This window comes from Chrysemys picta, chromosome 5 (genome assembly GCF_011386835.1).
Source record: "Chrysemys picta bellii isolate R12L10 chromosome 5, ASM1138683v2, whole genome shotgun sequence".
NCBI classification, from domain to species: domain Eukaryota; kingdom Metazoa; phylum Chordata; order Testudines; family Emydidae; genus Chrysemys; species Chrysemys picta.
This window is the reverse complement of record NC_088795.1, coordinates 68,642,317-68,660,102: the sequence shown is the minus strand read 5'-3', so window position 1 is coordinate 68,660,102 and position 17,786 is coordinate 68,642,317. Positions and strand designations below refer to the sequence as shown.

Sequence of the window (17,786 nt, the reverse complement as noted above, 5' to 3'; positions counted from 1 at the left end):
CCTTCTCCTCTTCCATTACTTCTAACCAATGCATCCCCATCTTGTAACTAATATTGTTATTAGTCATCCCCAAGTGCATCACCTTACACTTTTCACTATTAAATTTCATCCTATTTCTGATACTCCAATTCACAAGCTCATTCAAGTCTCCCTGCAGAATATCCCTATCCTCCTCCGAATTTGCAACGCCTCCTACCTTTGTATCATCCGCAAACTTTAACAGCCCACTCCTGCAATCGGTTCCGAGGTCAGTTATAAATAGATTAAATAAAATGGGTCCCAAAACCGAACCTTGAGGCACTCCACTAGTAACCTCCCTCCAACCTGACAGTTCACCCTCTAATACGACCCGCTGCATTCTCCCCATTAACCAATTCCTTATCCACCTCTGGATTTTCATATTGATCCCCATGTTTTCCAGTTTAACCAATAATTCCTCATGGGGTACAGTATCAAACGCTTTACTGAAATCCAGGTATATTAGGTCCACCGCATTTCCCTTATCTAATAAGTCCATTACTTTCTCAAAGAAGGAGATCAGATTCGTTTGGCACGATCTGCCCTTCGTAAAACCATATTGTAATTTATCGCAATTGCCATTAACCTCAAGGTCCTCAACTAGTTTCTCTTTCAGAATTTTCTCCAGCACCTTGCACACTACAGATGTTAAACTAACAGGCCTGTAGTTACCCGGATCACTTTTTTCCCCTTTCTTGAAAATAGGAACCACGTTAGCTATTCTCCAGTCTAACGGAACCACCCCCGAGTTTACAGATTCATTAAATATTATCGCTAATGGGCCTGCTATTTCCCGTGCCAATTCCTTCAATATTCTCGGATGAAGATCGTCCGATCCTCCCGACTTAGTCCCATTAAGGTGTTTCTACCTCGGATACGGTAATCCCCCATTCTGAACGCCCCTCTGTAGTGGTGCTAGTATCCCTAATACCTTCATTGGCCTCATTAAACACCGATGCAAAATATTCATTGAGATATTGCGCCATGCCTAGATTATCTTTAATCTCCTCTCCGGCTATAGTCTTCAGCGGTCCCACTTCTTCTTTCTTTGCTTTCTTTCTATTTATATGGCTGTAAAACCTTTTACTATTGCTTTTAATTCCCCTCGCTAGGTCCAACTCTACAAGGCCTTTGGCCTTTCTCACTCTATCTCTACATTCTCTGACTTCACTAAGGTAAGTTTCCTTACTGATCCCTCCCCTCTTCCACTCTTTGTACGCTTTCTGTTTTTTCCTAATCGCCCCTTTGAGTTGGTTGCTCATCCAGCTCGGTCTAAATCTCTTGCTTAGTAATCTTTTTCCCTTTTTGGGGATACAGGCCTCTGACAGCTCATGCATCTTTAACTTAAAGTAATCCCAGGCTTCTTCTGCAAGTTCTGCAAGTCCATCCCAGCACATAGTTTGGCTCTTGAAATTATCATGTGTTCTACATACTTCTGTTTTTAATTGAACTTTAAAAGTGCTCTTACACTACAAACAATAAAACTTTTGGATGAATTCACAAATGTTTAAAAACAAAGTAAAATAATGCTTAGCAATGTCTAGCTCTTTCCCTTTCCTTGACGGGCTGTTGTGGGGAGAGCATTACTGAAAGTACCCACACACATACACTTTTTGTTCTGATAAAACTATTTTCCCTTTTTGTTTGAAGGAAAATGCCTCTAAATTTACAAAACTTTCTAAATATGTAATTTTTTTTCAAAAAGCAATTAAGTTGGCATTTCTTACAAAATTAAACTACATTCACCACCTCGCTCAAAGGGGTGCTGGAACAATTTGTATAGCTGGGGTGCTGACAGCCATTGATCCAAACTGTAAACCCTGTATATGATGGAAACCACTTCAAGCCAGGGGGTGCGGCAGCACCCCCACCACCTCTAGTTTCAGCACCTATGCTCATTCAACACATAGAATCATAGAACTGGAAGGGACCTTGAGAGGTCATCTAGTTCAGTCCCCTGCACTCAAGGCTGGACTAAGTATTACCTAGACCATCTCTGACAGGTGTTTGTCCAACCTGCTCTTAAAAATCTCCAATGATGGAGATTCCACAACCTCCCTAGGCAATTTATTCCAGTGCTTAACCACTCTGGCAGTTAGGATGTTTTTCCTAATGTCCAACCTAAACCGGCCTTGCTGCAATTTAAGCCCATTGCTTCTTGTCCTATCCTCAGAGGTTAAGAAGAACAATTTGTATCCCTCCTCCTTGTAACAACCTTTTATGTACTTGAAAACTGTTGTCACATCCCCTCTCAGTCTTCTGTTCTCCAGACTAAACAAACCCAATTTTTTCAACCTTCCATCATAGGTCATGTTTTCTAGACCTTTAATCATTTTTGTTGCTCTTCTCTGGACTTTCTCCAATTTGTCCACCTCTTTCCTGAAATGTGGCACCCAGAACTGGACACAATACTACAGTTGAGGCCTAATCAATGTGGAGTAGAGTAGAAGAATTACTTCTTGTGTTTTGCTTACAATATTCCTGCTAATACATCCCAGAATGTTTGCTTTTTTTGCAACAGTGTTACACTTTTGACTCATCTTTAGCTTGTGATCCACTATGACCCCCAGATCCCTTTCCACAGTACTCCTTCCTAGGCAGTCATTTCCCATTTTGTATGTGTGTGACTGATCGTTCCTTCCTAAGTGGAGTACTTTGCATTTGTCCTTATTGAATTTCTTCCTATTTACTTCAGACCATTTATCCAGTTTGTCCAGATCATTTTGAACTTTAATCCTATCTTCCAAAGCACTTGCAACCCCTCCCAGCTTGGTATTGTCCGCAAACTTTATAAATGTACTCTCTATGCCATTATCTAAATCATTGATGAAGATATTGAACAGAACCAGGCACAGAACCAATCCTTGCAGGACCCCACTTGTTATGCCCTTCCAGAATGACTGTGAACCACTAATAACATCTCTGGGAATGACTGTCCAACCAGTTATGCACCCACCTTATAGTAGCTCCATCTAGGTTGTATTTCCCTAGTTTGTTTATGAGAAGGTCATGCAAGACAGTATCAAAAGCCTTACTAAAGTCAAGATATACCACATCTACCGCTTCCCCCCTATCCACAAGGCTTGTTACCCTGTCAAAGAAAGCTATTAGGTTGGTTTGACATGATTTGTTCTTGACAAATCCTTGCTGACTGTTATTTATCACCTTATTATCTTCTAGGTGTTTGCAAACTGATTGCTTAATTATTTGCTCCATTATCTTTCCGGGTACAGAAGTTAATAAGACTAGTCTGTAATTCCCCGGGTTGTCCTTATTTCACTTTTTATAGATGGGCACTGTATTTGCCCTTTTCAGTCTTCTGGAATATCCCCCATCTTCCATGACTTTTTAAAGATAATTGCTAATGACTCAGATATCTCCTCAGTCAGCTCCTTGAATATTCTAGGATGCATTTAATCAGGCCCTGGTGATTTGAAGACATCTAACTTATCTAAGTAATTTTTGACTTGTTCTTTCCCTATTTTAGACTCTGATCCTACGTCATTTTCACTGGCATTGACTATGTTAGACGTCCAATCGCCACCAACCTTCTTGGTGAAAACTGAAACAAAGAAGTCATTAAGCACCTCTGCCATTTCCATATTTTCTGTTATTATCTTTCCCTCCTCACTGAGTAACAGGCCTACTCTGTCCTTGGTCTTCCTCTTGCTTCTAATGTATTTGTAGAATGTTTTCTTGTTTTCTTTTATGTCCCTAGCTAGTTCTCGTTTTGTGCCTTGGCTTTTCTAATTTTGTCCCTATATACTTGTGTTATTTGTTTATATTCATCCTTTGTAATTTGACTGAGTTTCCACTTTTTGTAGGACTCTTTTTTTGAGTTTTAGATCATTGAAGATCTCCTGGCTAAGCCAGGGTGGTCTTTTGCCATACTTCCTATCTTTCTTATGCAATGGGATAGTTTGCTCTTGTGCCCTTAATAATGTCTGTTTGAAAAACTGCCAACTGTCTTCAATTGTTTTTCCCCTTAGACTTGCTTCCCATGGGATTTTGCCTACCAACTCCCTGAGTTTGCTAACATGGTGGCAGTCATCTTACTGCATAACAATATAAATTATCGCGCTACTAAGTTCAATAGGAGAAACAGAGCACTCTGGATATTTTGTTTTTAAGAAAGTTATAATCTGTCCTGATTATTTCCCCCGATGGTAGAATGGTCTTTCCTTTAAGCATATCTGGTTTAGTCATAGAGTTTAATGCCAGAAAGGACCACCAGATCGTCTAGTACAGGGGTCAGCAACCTTTCAGAAGCGGTGTGCCGAGTCTTCATTTATTCACTCTAATTTAAGGTTTCGCGTGCCAGTAATACATTTTAAATGTTTTTAGAAGGTCTCTTTCTATAAGATATAACTAAACTATTGTTGTATGTAAAGTAAATAAGGTTTTTAAAACGTTTAACAAGCTTCATTTAAAATTAAAATAAAATGTCAAGACCCCCGGACCGGTGGCCAGGACCTGGGCAGCGTGAGTGCCACTGAAACTCAGCTCACATGCTGCCTTCGGCACACATGCCACAGGTTGCCTACCCCTGGTCTAGTATGACCTCCTCTATATCATAGGCCACCAGCACCACCCAGCCAGCCCCACACTAAGCCAACAACCAGAACTAGACGAAAGCCCCCAGCAGCCAAATTATTGACAGAGAACGGGACTGGTGGTGAGGCACGCCAATGCCTGAGGACCCTGCAATCAGGGCTGTCCTTAGCTATTCTGGGGCCCTACGACGCCCCCCCATGGGGGGGCAGGTCTCTGCAGGGGAGGAGCGGGGAGGAGCTGGCTTAGGGGGCAGGAGGGAACCAACCCCCAGCACTCACTGGTGGCATGGCTGGGGCCGGTTCTGCACTTCCCACCGCCAGTGAGTGCAGACCCGGCCATGCTACTGAGCTCAAGGGAGTGGGGACGGGGCTGGGGCAGAGCAGGGGTGGGAAGAGGTGGGGCTGGGGTGGGGCAGAGGCAGAGCAGGGCGGGGGCCCTGCGGAAGAGCCAGAGCAGGATCTGGAGCAGCACATAGCTGCGCAGGGCACCAGGAAATTTGGTAACAAATTTTCTGGTGCCCTACGCAGCTGCGTACTTTGTGTATGGGTAAGGACGGCCCTGCCTGCAATGGCAAGGAATTAATTAAATGAGACATGCCCAGATGATCCTACTAAGTGACCCTTTCCTACAAGCTGCAGAGGAAGATGAAAACTCCCAACGTCCCCAATAATCTGATCTGGGGGAGAATTCCTTCCCAATGCCACATATGGGGACCAGTTTTCTTCATAGGCAGATGATGTTTAGGAGTTTTAAAAGAAGACAAATAATATGCCCCAACAAATCTAGTGTTCCTTCAACTCCATCCCCCTGCCTCCCCTTCCATCTACCATACACTTAAAGCTTTCCTTAGCTACCTCTCTCCTTTCACCAACTAACCCTAACTATGTCTAAGATTTCCAAAGGGATCCACACCTCCATTTGAAATTTTTTAGGGGTCCACAAACAAAAAAAGGTTGAAACCACTGATCTAGAGATTTCAGGCAGAAAACATGGATGAAGGATTGTGCTGAGCTACACAGAAAAGGGGACTGAAGCTGGAGGTGCACAAAATCTTTAGGTAAGGGTTGCATATTGCTATCTGACTACAGAGAAAACAAAAACAAAGATATATATAGAAAAAAATAATTCAGTACAGAGTACAACTTATCTAAAAGGAGCATTCAGAATGACCTGTTTCCTCTTATTGGAAGTGAATTTCTTTCTTCCTGTCCTAATTTGTCATCAGGCAGAAAGACTGGGTCCTCCATGGAATAGCAAGGCTGCTGCTATGTGTCACACATTCCTGCAGCCCAACTGAGATCCTATATATCCAGCTGCGAGAACGGAATGGCCAAGAATTGCTGCAAGCAACTAGGATGGTGCCTACTAAGCAAGCAACACGGCAGCCATATTTCTCTCATCTCACTGCTCCTCCTGCTGGATGTGAGTATGGGAAAAGCAGCAAGCCCCAGGAAGGGAAGGAGGCAGCAGGAGCAAGCTGAAGAGTTGGCAGAAGGTAAAGGCTCACTATTGGCCCCATCCATTTTCAGGCATCCACCTACCTACCCCAGCTATGACTACAGCTGCCAAATTCTGTGCTGCTTCATGACTTACCCTCACCACTGTGTGGTGCAGGAAGCGCTGATCATAAACGGAAGTTTATTGTTATATGCAAATTTTAAAATATGCAAATTATCTCATTAAATAATTTGTACTAAATGTTTCACATGAGGCTGCTCAAAATTTGACTCCAACAGAACTGAAATAACTAAACCTCAACAAGTGTTACTAAAACATTATGGGGCAGATTGTGACTGTGTGGAAATATCCATGTAAGAGCTTGGAAACTCTGCATTTCCCTTTTTGGAGTGAACTCCACACTTCTCTGTTGCAGGGGGGTTGTTCTTTCATTGAAGAAACCAGGAGTCTGGCTCACAAACCCTGCAGATCTCAAGAGATCCATGTACATTATGGAATCTGCTAAGGATATACTGCCATCCCACACTAGTTCTGGGATCCATTAAAACCATGCTGCTGGGAACTCTCCTTGCCAATACTTGCCCCAGGACTCCCCAGTTTACTCAGTTGTGCCAACACAGAGGCGGTTTCACAGGAAAGTTAATACAGCTGCTGGTTGTTCCCCTGAGGCCACAGACTAGCCCTCCTCATTTTCAACTCCCTCACAATGAACAAATTCTCTGGACCTGCAAAGTGCTCTGCAGGGGTGGGTGGGAAAGAGAAGAGGACTTCCACAGAGATAGTAACCTTCTCGTTTCCACACAAACAAAGGAGATCTGGGTGCAGATCCTTGGGTATGATCTGGGCCTGTATTATTGTAGGATTTTATTTCTATAAAGACAAATCTCCAGTTTAATTGGGAACTACAGATGCTCAGCACCTCCCAGGCTTTGGTTGATTTTTTCCCCCCAGACAATTCTGGTGCTTTCTTTTAAATGAGAATGAGACTGGATATTTTTGGCAGTGGTACCATTTTCAGAGCCTGTGTGTGTCCGTATGACAACAAAAATGTTTGCCTTGGAATTAATTTCAGTGAAAGTAGGGAAGAATGGGGGGTGGGGGAGAAACAGTGTTCCAGTTCAGAAGAGGGAAGATCAGCACTAAGAAACAGGAAGGTGGAAAGAGTCACTGGGGGGGATGTTGGCTGAAGGCTGGCACATGTTTTAAGAGGATTCCAATTGATGAGGTGCTATAGAAGGACAAACTGAACAACAAATTACAGAGAAAATATGGAGTAATTTGGTGACTCTGTAGCACCTCTTATACTCAAGATACGTCCAAGTATTTTCTTTGTGTTCCTGTCTTTATTGTATTTGTAATCTCCCCGGCTTTACAGTGCACTTTGACAAATATAACCTCAGTTTCCACCCATCGGTCCTCTTGCATATAGGAGACTGGCCCCGTGTTCTCCATGACCTCTCTGCAGCAAGATAATGCTAAACACTATCACTTAACAAAAAGTGTTGTCTATTTAAACATTAAAGATATAATAAAATGAGCTTTCTCTAATGTCCAGTGTTAAAAACAAGTCACTTGCCATATTCAATTTGCATTAATGCTTCACCAAAACAGGAGATAATAATAGATCTTATCAAATAACACATGGGATTTCTATTTCTAGATGGAGAGCAACTGACAGAGACAGAAACAGAAAGGAACAAAATACTATACAATGAAGTGCAATTAACTGTAAACAATAAAGCTATAAATAATATCTGATGTTCTGATGACTTCATGGTAACCAAGAAAATGAGGCTTAAGTGGTTTCTATTGTCAACATTAGCCTAAGATGATGTATTCATTATTGCCTAATTCAGAGTTTTCCTGTAAGATGTTTTATACACTTCTGATCAATTCAGTCAAGATTTTAAGAAGTATTTTAATTCAATTCACAGGTGGGATCCTAGTCCCTTCTAGAGCTGAGTGAATCATGGTAATTTAAAAAAGTCAGAAAAAAAAATAATTCCAGATTGGACTGAAAACAAAAATTGTCCAAAATGTTAGTGTATCAAAAACATTTAAAAAAATCATTTTGAGTTCAATTAAATGAACTATTTTGTTCAATGTGGACCATTTTTAAATATTTTTCTATTTAAAAAAAACATTAAAGGAAATTTTGAAACAAAATGTCACTTCAAACCAAAAAACTGAAAATTTTCATTTTGAAAATGTTGAAAGGGCATATTTTGATTTTTTTTTAATGGGGGAGCTGGGAGATTTAAATGAACAATTCGTGGAATCTTCATGAATTTGCAAAACACTTTGGTGTTGCTGAACCTGACATAAATTTTGCCCAGGTCTAGCCCCTGCCTTGGTACATATACACTACTCCGGCAGTGGATAGCAGCTTTAAACAGGTTAAATGGGCCAAAGGAGAATTTCCTCAGTTCAGGAGCAGCATAAAGCCAATTTAAGTGCCCTCTCAAAAAGCCCCAAAGTAGGTGTGGGCCTAGAAGTAGGAGATGGTGGACCAGGGGATTCCTGGCTGCAGCCCAGCCCAGAGACAGCCAGGGGAAAGGCTCCCATAAATTAAAATAGGCTGCTTTAATTTATGCTGGATGCATTTTAGCCCCCACAGCAGCACATATGGCACAAAGATAGCAAAAAGCCACCTTCCACACACATACCCCACCTCCGTTCCTCCTGTGCTACATCTCTTAGGCGACACAGCACAGAATATTACTCATACAGTGTGCTAAAGATCATTCTGTCCTCCCCCATATTTGCTTGTTTTTTGTCTGATAAAACTTATCACCATTTTTCTAAAATTTGTGTAGTCTTTTAAACTTACAAACTGATTTAAAATCATTATGAAATTGGTCGTTAAGCAGTAAAATTCTAATGTCACAGGCAATTTTGCCAAGTAATCTATCACTCACTATCAACTTTACAATCTTTGGGAGAAAAGGTTGTATTTTCTGCTGATGTCACAATTGTGAAATAGACTCTCTGATGACATCTTAAGAATCGGGTATGTGCTTTTTTGCTGGCTGGCAGTAGCTTTATTTGCTCTGTCTGTTAAAATATATTGTAGGCCTGATTTTTAGTCCAGCTTGAAAGAGGCTTCTCTTTTTTTGTACCTAAAATTTTGCAGGTGCAAATAATTATAGTGCCCACATTTAGGTTTTGTTATTTAGGGTCACGACTGCCAAAAAATGGGTGCCAAAAGTTAGACTCCTAATCCACATTTAAGCACCTATACGCGATCTGCTGGTTGCTAAGCACTTCTGAAAAAATCAGGCCACTTATTTAGACACAGAGACACCTTTGCCCCAGCCTACCCATTTTCTCAGGTGCACTAAACAGAGCAATAAGGCACAGAGCTAGTTCCTGTTCCTGCACTTTCTTGTTCCTTCCTCGGGCAAAATTCATGGTGAAATCACTAAAAGCTTTGCCTCAGTGAGGACTAGGATCAGGAGATTAATGGTTGAGAAACAATGGAAACAACTTATTAACTTAAATTTTAGTCACAAAATGCTGTAGTAATATATTATTAGTTAACTGTACAAGTTATGGTTACAGGGCCCAGAAACCTATTCTCTTGGATGATATGGACCTGATCATGCTCTCATTGAAATCAATGGTAAAATTCCCATTGACTTCAATGGTGCAACACCAGCCTCTCTATATCATTGCTATTACCAGATAAAATCTTCTGCATAGGATTTGACTATCCCCAGTCACAAAGATTCCATCTGCATCTATTGTGTTTGTCCCCTTGGAGATCATATTTCCAGAGGCTAAGCTAGGTGCGCTGCCAGCTTTTTTCCTGCCCTCGGCGGCGGAAGGTCCCGCCCCCAAAATGCCGCCCCCAACAGAGGCGGTGGAAGGTCCCGCCCCCGAAATACCGCCGACGACTGGGGCAGCCGAAGATCCGGCCGCCGCGGTCGCCGCCCCCCAAATGTTAGCGCCCTAGGCAACCACCTAGGTCGCCTAATGGGTTGCACCGGCCCTGAGCTAAGCCCATCAGTTTTCTTTTTAAACTGAAGGGAAACCCTGTAAAATCCTTAGAACAATACGCAAATTTATCCTGCAACTGAATTACAGCAAAATACTGTTAGGTTTTTTTGTTTGTTAGTTTAATTAATAAACAGAATGCTTTTTTCATACACAAGATGGAGAGAGTACAAACAATCATTAAAGAAAAAGCAATGCCATACTTTTTCCTTTCACCTTGCCTCCTTTAGCCTCTCAACCAAGGCCCTCTATATAATAAAATAATGAGGTACCCTTCACACACACCTTTCATCTGAAGATCTCAAAGCATTTTACAAAAGAGGGAAGAAACATTGCATGAAACCCTAGCCCTTTTGAAGTCAATGGGAGTTTTGTCATTGACTTCAATGGGGCCAGATTTTCACCCGTTATCGCCCATCACAGTAATATTCAATTATTTATTGTCAGCTTCCCTGATAGTTTCAGGCATACTATTCACCAACCATTGCCCCAGAATTTCCCACACCTCACTACCTACTGTCCCATCTTCACTTTTACCATTTTTAGCAAGAAGTTGGAGAAAGTGGTCTTTTCTTACCTAACCAATTCTCCCAAAACGTCCTTGATCATTTCTAGACTGGGTTCAGCTTCCACCACCTTAACAGCAATAAAACTGCCCTTCTAGATCAATGGTTTGCTTTCAGCTGACTCTGGTTCCTTCTCCATCTCCTTTAGCATACTGCTGTATTTGATACTACCAATGTTGACTCCTCTCTCTATCTGAAACTCTTTGCTAGAGTTCCAGGAATTTTCATCTCCTGGTTTTACTTCTCCTTATTCAGCCATGCCTTTTCTGACAGTGGCAATGGGCTCTACTCTTCTGTTTGAGTTCTGTAGTACTCAAAAAGGAACTGCCACCATCAAAAGAACATTTATTTCCCTTTTAGTCAGAATCCAGTCTCATGGTCATGGATCACAAGAGAATCACAGAAAAACATTTCACCCTAAATCGCTTACGTTGTATAGTATTCAGGATTGCACAAAATGCAACACATTCTGCTAGTGTTTAATTCACAATCAGAAACTTTTGGCAAAGTAAAACCTGGCATTCTCCTACCTTTAACATTTAGCAGATCTATGGGAACAGTTCAGAAAAAGTCATTCTTGTTTTCTAGTGCATAATCTGTGTTTTTTTAAAGGATTGCCAAGATACTTCCTACACTTATGCAAGAAACCAGATTTGTTCCTAAAGAGCCATTCTAGTTTCTAATGTGCATATTATGGGTTTTAAAAAAACCTCTTAATTTATTTTTATCCCAGCAAATATGAGGTCTTAAGGAATCATTCCAGTTGCTTGAGTAATTTAATACAGGCTTACATAAATGTCCTTTCCATTTTTCACATTTTTTTTATATTGCACCTAAATTAAATTGTTTCCTTTCATGAATAATTCCTTAAAACCACAGGTTGATGCACATGCTTATGCACATTGTGCCTGTGTGCATATATTGATGCCTGTGTTTACATGACATCTGCCTGCTGATGTGTGTTTATATATATAAACATTTTGACAAAGATTATGGTTTGCCAGGTGTCCAGTTTTCAACAGAACACCCAGTCAAAAAGGGACCCTCCCCAGCCCAGTGCAAATGAGCGAGTGAGTGAGAGTGGAGGAGAGCGAGGCAACGGAGGGAGGGGGGATGGAGTGAGCAGGGTGGGGCCTCAAAGAAGGGGTGGGGCAAGGGTGTTCGGTTTTGTGCCATTAGAAAGTTGGCAACCAACCTTTTGGTTCAGCTTCACACAATAAATGAAAGGGTGTCCTGTTTTGTGCTTCTTTATTCCTTCACGGTCATTAAAACCAACAACACAAATAGATTCTGTACAGCTTTTACTTATAAAAAGATGCTACTTTTGCAACTCAAGGGTATAATCAGAGTTTCTTTAAGAAATGTAAACTTCCTGAAGTATGCACCCAGACAGAAAATGTTTGTATTGCTGCAGCAGCTGACTGGATAATTCAAAGAGTAGCCTAGCATTCTTATCAGGTCTCTACAGTTATCAACTCTCTGCAGATCACTGCCCTATTGGCCACTATGTTTAAAAAGAAAAACAATGACTCAGGGTATTTTTATTGTAAGGACAGGCTGGATCACAACTCCAAAGTGTGTCACAAAATTCTGTAAATCGTAATTTAATGATAGCTTAAAATAAATCAAATAGGGCCTGATCCTGCAAGCCTTAATTACATGAATAATCCTTACTCATGTGACTAGTCTTCACCCTCTAAAGAATTCAGTGGGGACTCCTGATGTAAGCAAGGATTACTCACATAGGTAAGGGTTGCAGAATCATACTCACATTTTCTGGCAGGGTTGATACAGGGCTCCACTTCTTTTGCCATATATATCACAAAGGCATACATAGGAAAATAAAAAGTGACATTGTTTACTAATCTGAAGACAGTTTCTAGCATTTTTATTATTACTGAACACATTTCTAAAATGCCCATTAATAGTATTTAGGCAGTCAGGGTCTGATCCAAAGTCCATTGAAGTCATTAGTAGTTTATCCAATTATTTCAATGGGCTTTGGTTCGAGCCCTTAGTTACTGTATATCCAGACACAAGATATTACTCTCTAGACGTCCTAAGAAAATCCTGCAAGGTGTCGAGTGATTCTTGAATGCAACTGAACGTAAAGGGAGCTCTGCACCTCTCAAGAGGTGCCTTAGCACCTTGCAGAATCAGACCTTAAGGCTTTTATCCAACAATAAACTCTCACAGTTTAAATCCTGGTTAATCTTTAGGGAAAAAAATACACATTTTCAGCATTGGCTGCTACAACTTGCTAGGATATGTCATATTACACATATATGAATCAGAGGTTCTCAAATAATATGTTCAGTATGAACATTTTAATTACAGTAAGGGGATCCTCCTATGAGGTGGTGAACATCCTCAGTGTTCATTGCAGTCATTTACAGGAACAATCCCAAAGAAAGCTCCCTATCCGTGATCTATTAAAACATTTTTGTTAAAGGACGAAGTAAGGAACTGATATAGAGCCTGATCCTGCTTCCACTGACGTCAGTAGCAAAGCCTCCAGTGAGTTCAAAAGGGGCAGGATCAGAGCTTCCATGCGAATTATATTCTCCCACCCCACAATATGTAAAATTGTCTTTTTCTTCCTATTTTAAGTAGATTGAATTAATGCTGGATAAATACATAATAATAAAAAGCAATAACTCTCAGAAAGCCATACTAACATCTGCACATCATTCAAATGTGTACATTAAATAATAATCATCAGTGATACTTACCTCTTATTTTAAATATCATGCTTGCTGTCAAGATGGCCCCCAAACCAATGATAAAATACCTTAACTCACTTCCAATTTTGGTATTTATATTTTATTCCAAAACTATAGTAGCGTTATCCTGTATTTCCCCCTTATTTTGCCTTTTTATTATGTCAAATATCCTACCACCTCTCATTTTTAACATGGTTATCAATAGTCATGGCGCTGTCAAAAGCGATGTAACTCCTAAAGAATGCTAGGCAGGGGTATAATTACCTGAGGTCAAAAAGACAATTAAACATAAAGCTCAAATCATGTGGGGCCTGAACCTGATGGGTGCTCAGCACTCATAACTCCCATTGAAATCAGTGCTAATGTGGGTGGGCCTGCCCCCAATCCTAATTAAGTCAATAGAAAGACTCCTATTGACTGCAAAGGGCTATATATCAGTCCTCAGCTCTTTAGCACCTTTCAGGGTTAGGCCTTTAAAAACACAATATTTGGAAATGTTATACAAATGAGTAAACTTGCACTGATTAGAAATGCATTGTGTATATGTATAAAACCAATATACTATAAACGTCAGTTGTAATCACCTGCTTTAACTACCTCAAAAGGTAAGTACAAATAATAACAAAGTGTTAATTTCTCTCCCCAGAATATAATTGGTGCAACTGCTAATCATTAGCTGTAACAATATGTGCTTCTACCATTCCCACAGACAACACAGCATTTTACACACTCAAAGGTAACCCAGATTTCTGCACAGACATGTTAGATTTTAAATTGTAATTTTGTTTAGGTCAGGAAAAAAATAAGGTAATTTCCTTCCAATATGCCTGAACATGGTAGTCCCTCATAAATCAGAATTAAAGGGAGATCTTTCAGCCCCTATCAGGCTCATTGTTTTCTGGGATTTCTAATATGACTTTTATTGGATGTTAATCATACAGCATTCATTTTAATGATAAAATTTAAAACATAAACAACTAAAAGACTGATAGAAGCTTCCATGTATTGATCCCTGCTAGCAAAGCGAAGATTTTAATAATAATGTTATTACTAGGCTTTGAAAATTTAAAGCACTGTAAGTGTCATTCTAGTCTGTCTATAGCACTACAAGTAACTATTATGCCTAATCTATGATTCCTATCCCCTATAAGAAATAATTGTTCAATGATTCATGCAGCCTTGCTATACTAATTACTATTTCCACAGTCCTAATATTACATGATTGCTGTTGCCCTACATGTATTAATATTATTGCATTCCTATTGCCCAAGAACTGCGAATTAGTATATTCTTCCTATCTCCTTATCAGGGCTAGGGATGATGCCTATCCCCCCATGGCAGTGCTAAGCCTGCCGTTATTCCCGCTGCCCTGTAAGCGATATTGACGTGATCCCCGCGGCTCTGGCAGTGCCTGTCCCTCCTCCCAGCCACGCAGGGCTAATGCTGGCTCAGGCAGAGGGGATCTCAGGGCGGAGAGGGCTGCGCAGGGTGGGTGGCAGTTACCAGGCTCGTGTCTCCCGGGGTTATCCGAAATCTCGATGACCAGCAGCTCCCTGCCCTCGAAGCTTCGCCCCACGGTGTAGATCCTGCTGATGGAGGGGCACTGCAGCCACACGGCCACCAGCGCCTCCCGCAGCTCCGGGTAGCGGTGGTACTCGAAGGAGATGCCGTCCTCCTGGCTCAGCCTCCGCCGCCGGCTCGCCCCGGCTGCAGCCTCCTGCTCAGCCGCCCCGACGCACAGCAGCCAGCAGCAGGCACTGAGCGCCCCGCACAGCGCCAGCAGCCCCCAGCCCCTTCCCGCTGCCATCCCTCAGCCGTCTCCTGTGCCTGCTCGCCTGCAGCTGCCTCTGCGCTTTGTTCCCCTCGGTCTCCCCCTCTCCGCCTCTTCCCCGGCTGCGCTGCTCGCACCTTCCCAGCCAGCTAAACCTGAGCCAGCCAGGAAGCGGGCAAAGCCAGGAGCTCCGCAGGCTGCACTACTCTCCGCAGCGCGACGGGGAGATGCAGGAGATACCACTGCACGCAGGGAAGGAGGCAAGGGATGGAGACGCCGCATACCCTGCGGGGGTGGCGTTCACGGGATCACTCCGCTTCTTCTGGTGCAGAGACGGGGTCAGAAAGGGGATGGAGTGAATTTATGCAGGGACACCACGGGGGCAGTCACCCTGGGGCTGATGTTGCTTCTGTACAATACAACTCTATATTACAGATAATCAGCAAGATGGGAGACGGTCACCTAGAATTGCATTTAGGCTAAAAACGGGGGACAGCAAGACCTCTAACAAGACTGGTGTTTTTATTATGGGGGCATCTAGGGCCAGATTTAGGGGCACGTGACCCAGGTGCCCGGCTTGAGGGGTGCCCAGCTTCGGGTGCTGTTCTTGTTGTTAGCGATAAAAGGGAAAATAGAATGTTTGAAGTAACATGTTTCAGGTATTCCCTATGTGGATTCATTGTTCACTAACCTCCTAGAATGTTCTGGACCTTTATAGAATCTTGTGGAACCTTCCAGACTTTCTGAGAACAACATTTTCCTCAAACCTCCTAGAAGGATGATGGAGTACTGCAAGTTTTCAGCATCAGATATCAAGTAAAAGATCCTCGTGGACAATGTTACAAATCTGACCGTGAAGCCACAAAGTGACTCTCGTTGGGAGAGCAGCATTGACAGTGTAAGGCCAGCGAGGTACCAAGTGACTGAGGTTTACAACGCCCTGATGGAACTGGCACAGTCGAATAAAGCCGAAGCCAGAATCGGACCTGAGGCACAAAGCCTGGCAAACCATATAACTGACTTCAAATTTCTGGTCTCAATTGTGGTTTGGCACAATATCCTGTTCCAAGTAATCATTGTAAGCCAGATATTACAAACTCAGTCGATGGACATCGTGACCGCTCATTTTGATGAGAAGCTGCCCTCGTTTCATTGTGGCCTGTAGTGACAATGGATTTGAAGAGGCCATCACTGCTGACAAAGAAATGGTAGAAAACTTAGGAGTTGAGCCTGTCTTCAAGGAAACTTGTATTCATCCACAGAAGAGACAGTTTGATTACAGGGGGCAGAGATGAAGTGATGGGAAGCTCTGAAGAAAAATTCAAGAGGCAGTTTTTTTGCTCGCTTGTTGGCACTGCTTGAGTGTCCATTGAAGAAAGGTTCAGACAAATCAAGCACCATGAAAAAACCTGGGAGCTTTCTTGTATGCCAGCAGACAGGAAAACACTCTTAAACAATTTTACAGGTCTTCACTGGACGCTGACACCTGGGGAATAGTTCAGACGTCAATGATAAAGATATCGAATTGGACAACATCCATCACATTTTGCCAAATGGGAAGCACTCTCCACTCCAAGTTCTCCAATTCATTCATGATGCAGTGCTGAAGGACACTTTTCCTAGTGTGGATAGCTTTGAGGATTCTGCTCATGCTGCCGGTCACAGTCATGAGTGGTGAGCACAGCTTTTTGAAGTTCAGGCTCTTTGAGTGATGATGGCTGACGAGACACTGACATCGCTTTCTATTTTATTGCTTTAAAGAGCCATTGGCCAGTCTTTGGATCTCTCTGACTCTATGCTTTGTGAGGGCAAAGGTGCGAAAAGCAACCTTTTGAACTAAAGGACTAGGGTTAACATTTTAAGGCTGTCACCTACTGTAACACTATTTAATACTAGTCCACCCAATGTGGTGCACAGTTCAATTTATTGATGTTAGTACATTCAGTTACTCTTAAAATTAAAAAGTTTCTGTAAGCTTAGAGGAAATGAATTTTTTTATTTGCTCATATATGGCACGAATAAATACAGATTTACAGATCATAGTGTGCAAATTATCATCTTCTATGACAGGGATGAATCACGCGTGCAAATCGTGCATCAAAGTCATGAAATGGACTACAAATGCAATAAAAATACGTATTCAAAAGTTTAACCAAATGGGAGGAGGTGCCAAAGACGCTCCTCACCTGGGCTGCCATTTGGTCTACGGCCAGCCCTGGAAGCATCCTGGCACCATTATACTGTTCCACAGTTAAGATTTACAATTTAGTTATAAAAATTTGTTTGAAATCAAACTTTTCCATACAGTGACTCAGCCTTGGAGGTACATTTATTTAGGTTTTTTAAAAAAAGTTTTATTCCATCCTACCACCCCATTAGATCAAAGTGGTATTGGTTCTGATCTTGCAAACACTTTACTCAGGGGAGTAGTCACATTGACTCACAACACAACATTGGGGACTGTTTGCACAAGTAACAGTAAGTGCAAGACCGGAGCCATAGACTATTTCTGATTTTCCATGCATTTTGTGCACACTTGAACAACATCCCAGAATTGTCTCCTTTTTGCAGACCACAATGTCCTGCAGAGTGTAGACTAAGCTATTTTGGTCACCAGAGCAGCTGTGTTATTGATGGTTGTAAAACCACCTACTGTGCTGTGCATGCATAATCCAGTAACCTGTTTTCATTAACTGCTTT

At 41.9% G+C, this 17,786-nt stretch overlaps 1 protein-coding gene across 1 annotated transcript in view; it reads right to left on the bottom strand.

Annotated features, from left to right (window-relative positions):
• Positions 1-17,119, bottom strand: part of CPE (carboxypeptidase E) — a 98,668-nt gene extending 81,549 nt beyond the window's left edge. Inside the window, exon 1 of the mRNA XM_005307445.5 lies at positions 14,819-17,119. Within this exon, the coding sequence (XP_005307502.2) occupies positions 14,819-15,122 (304 nt within the window). The 5' untranslated portion in view covers positions 15,123-17,119. The remainder of the gene's footprint in view (positions 1-14,818) is intronic.
• Positions 17,120-17,786: the final 667 nt, after the last annotated feature.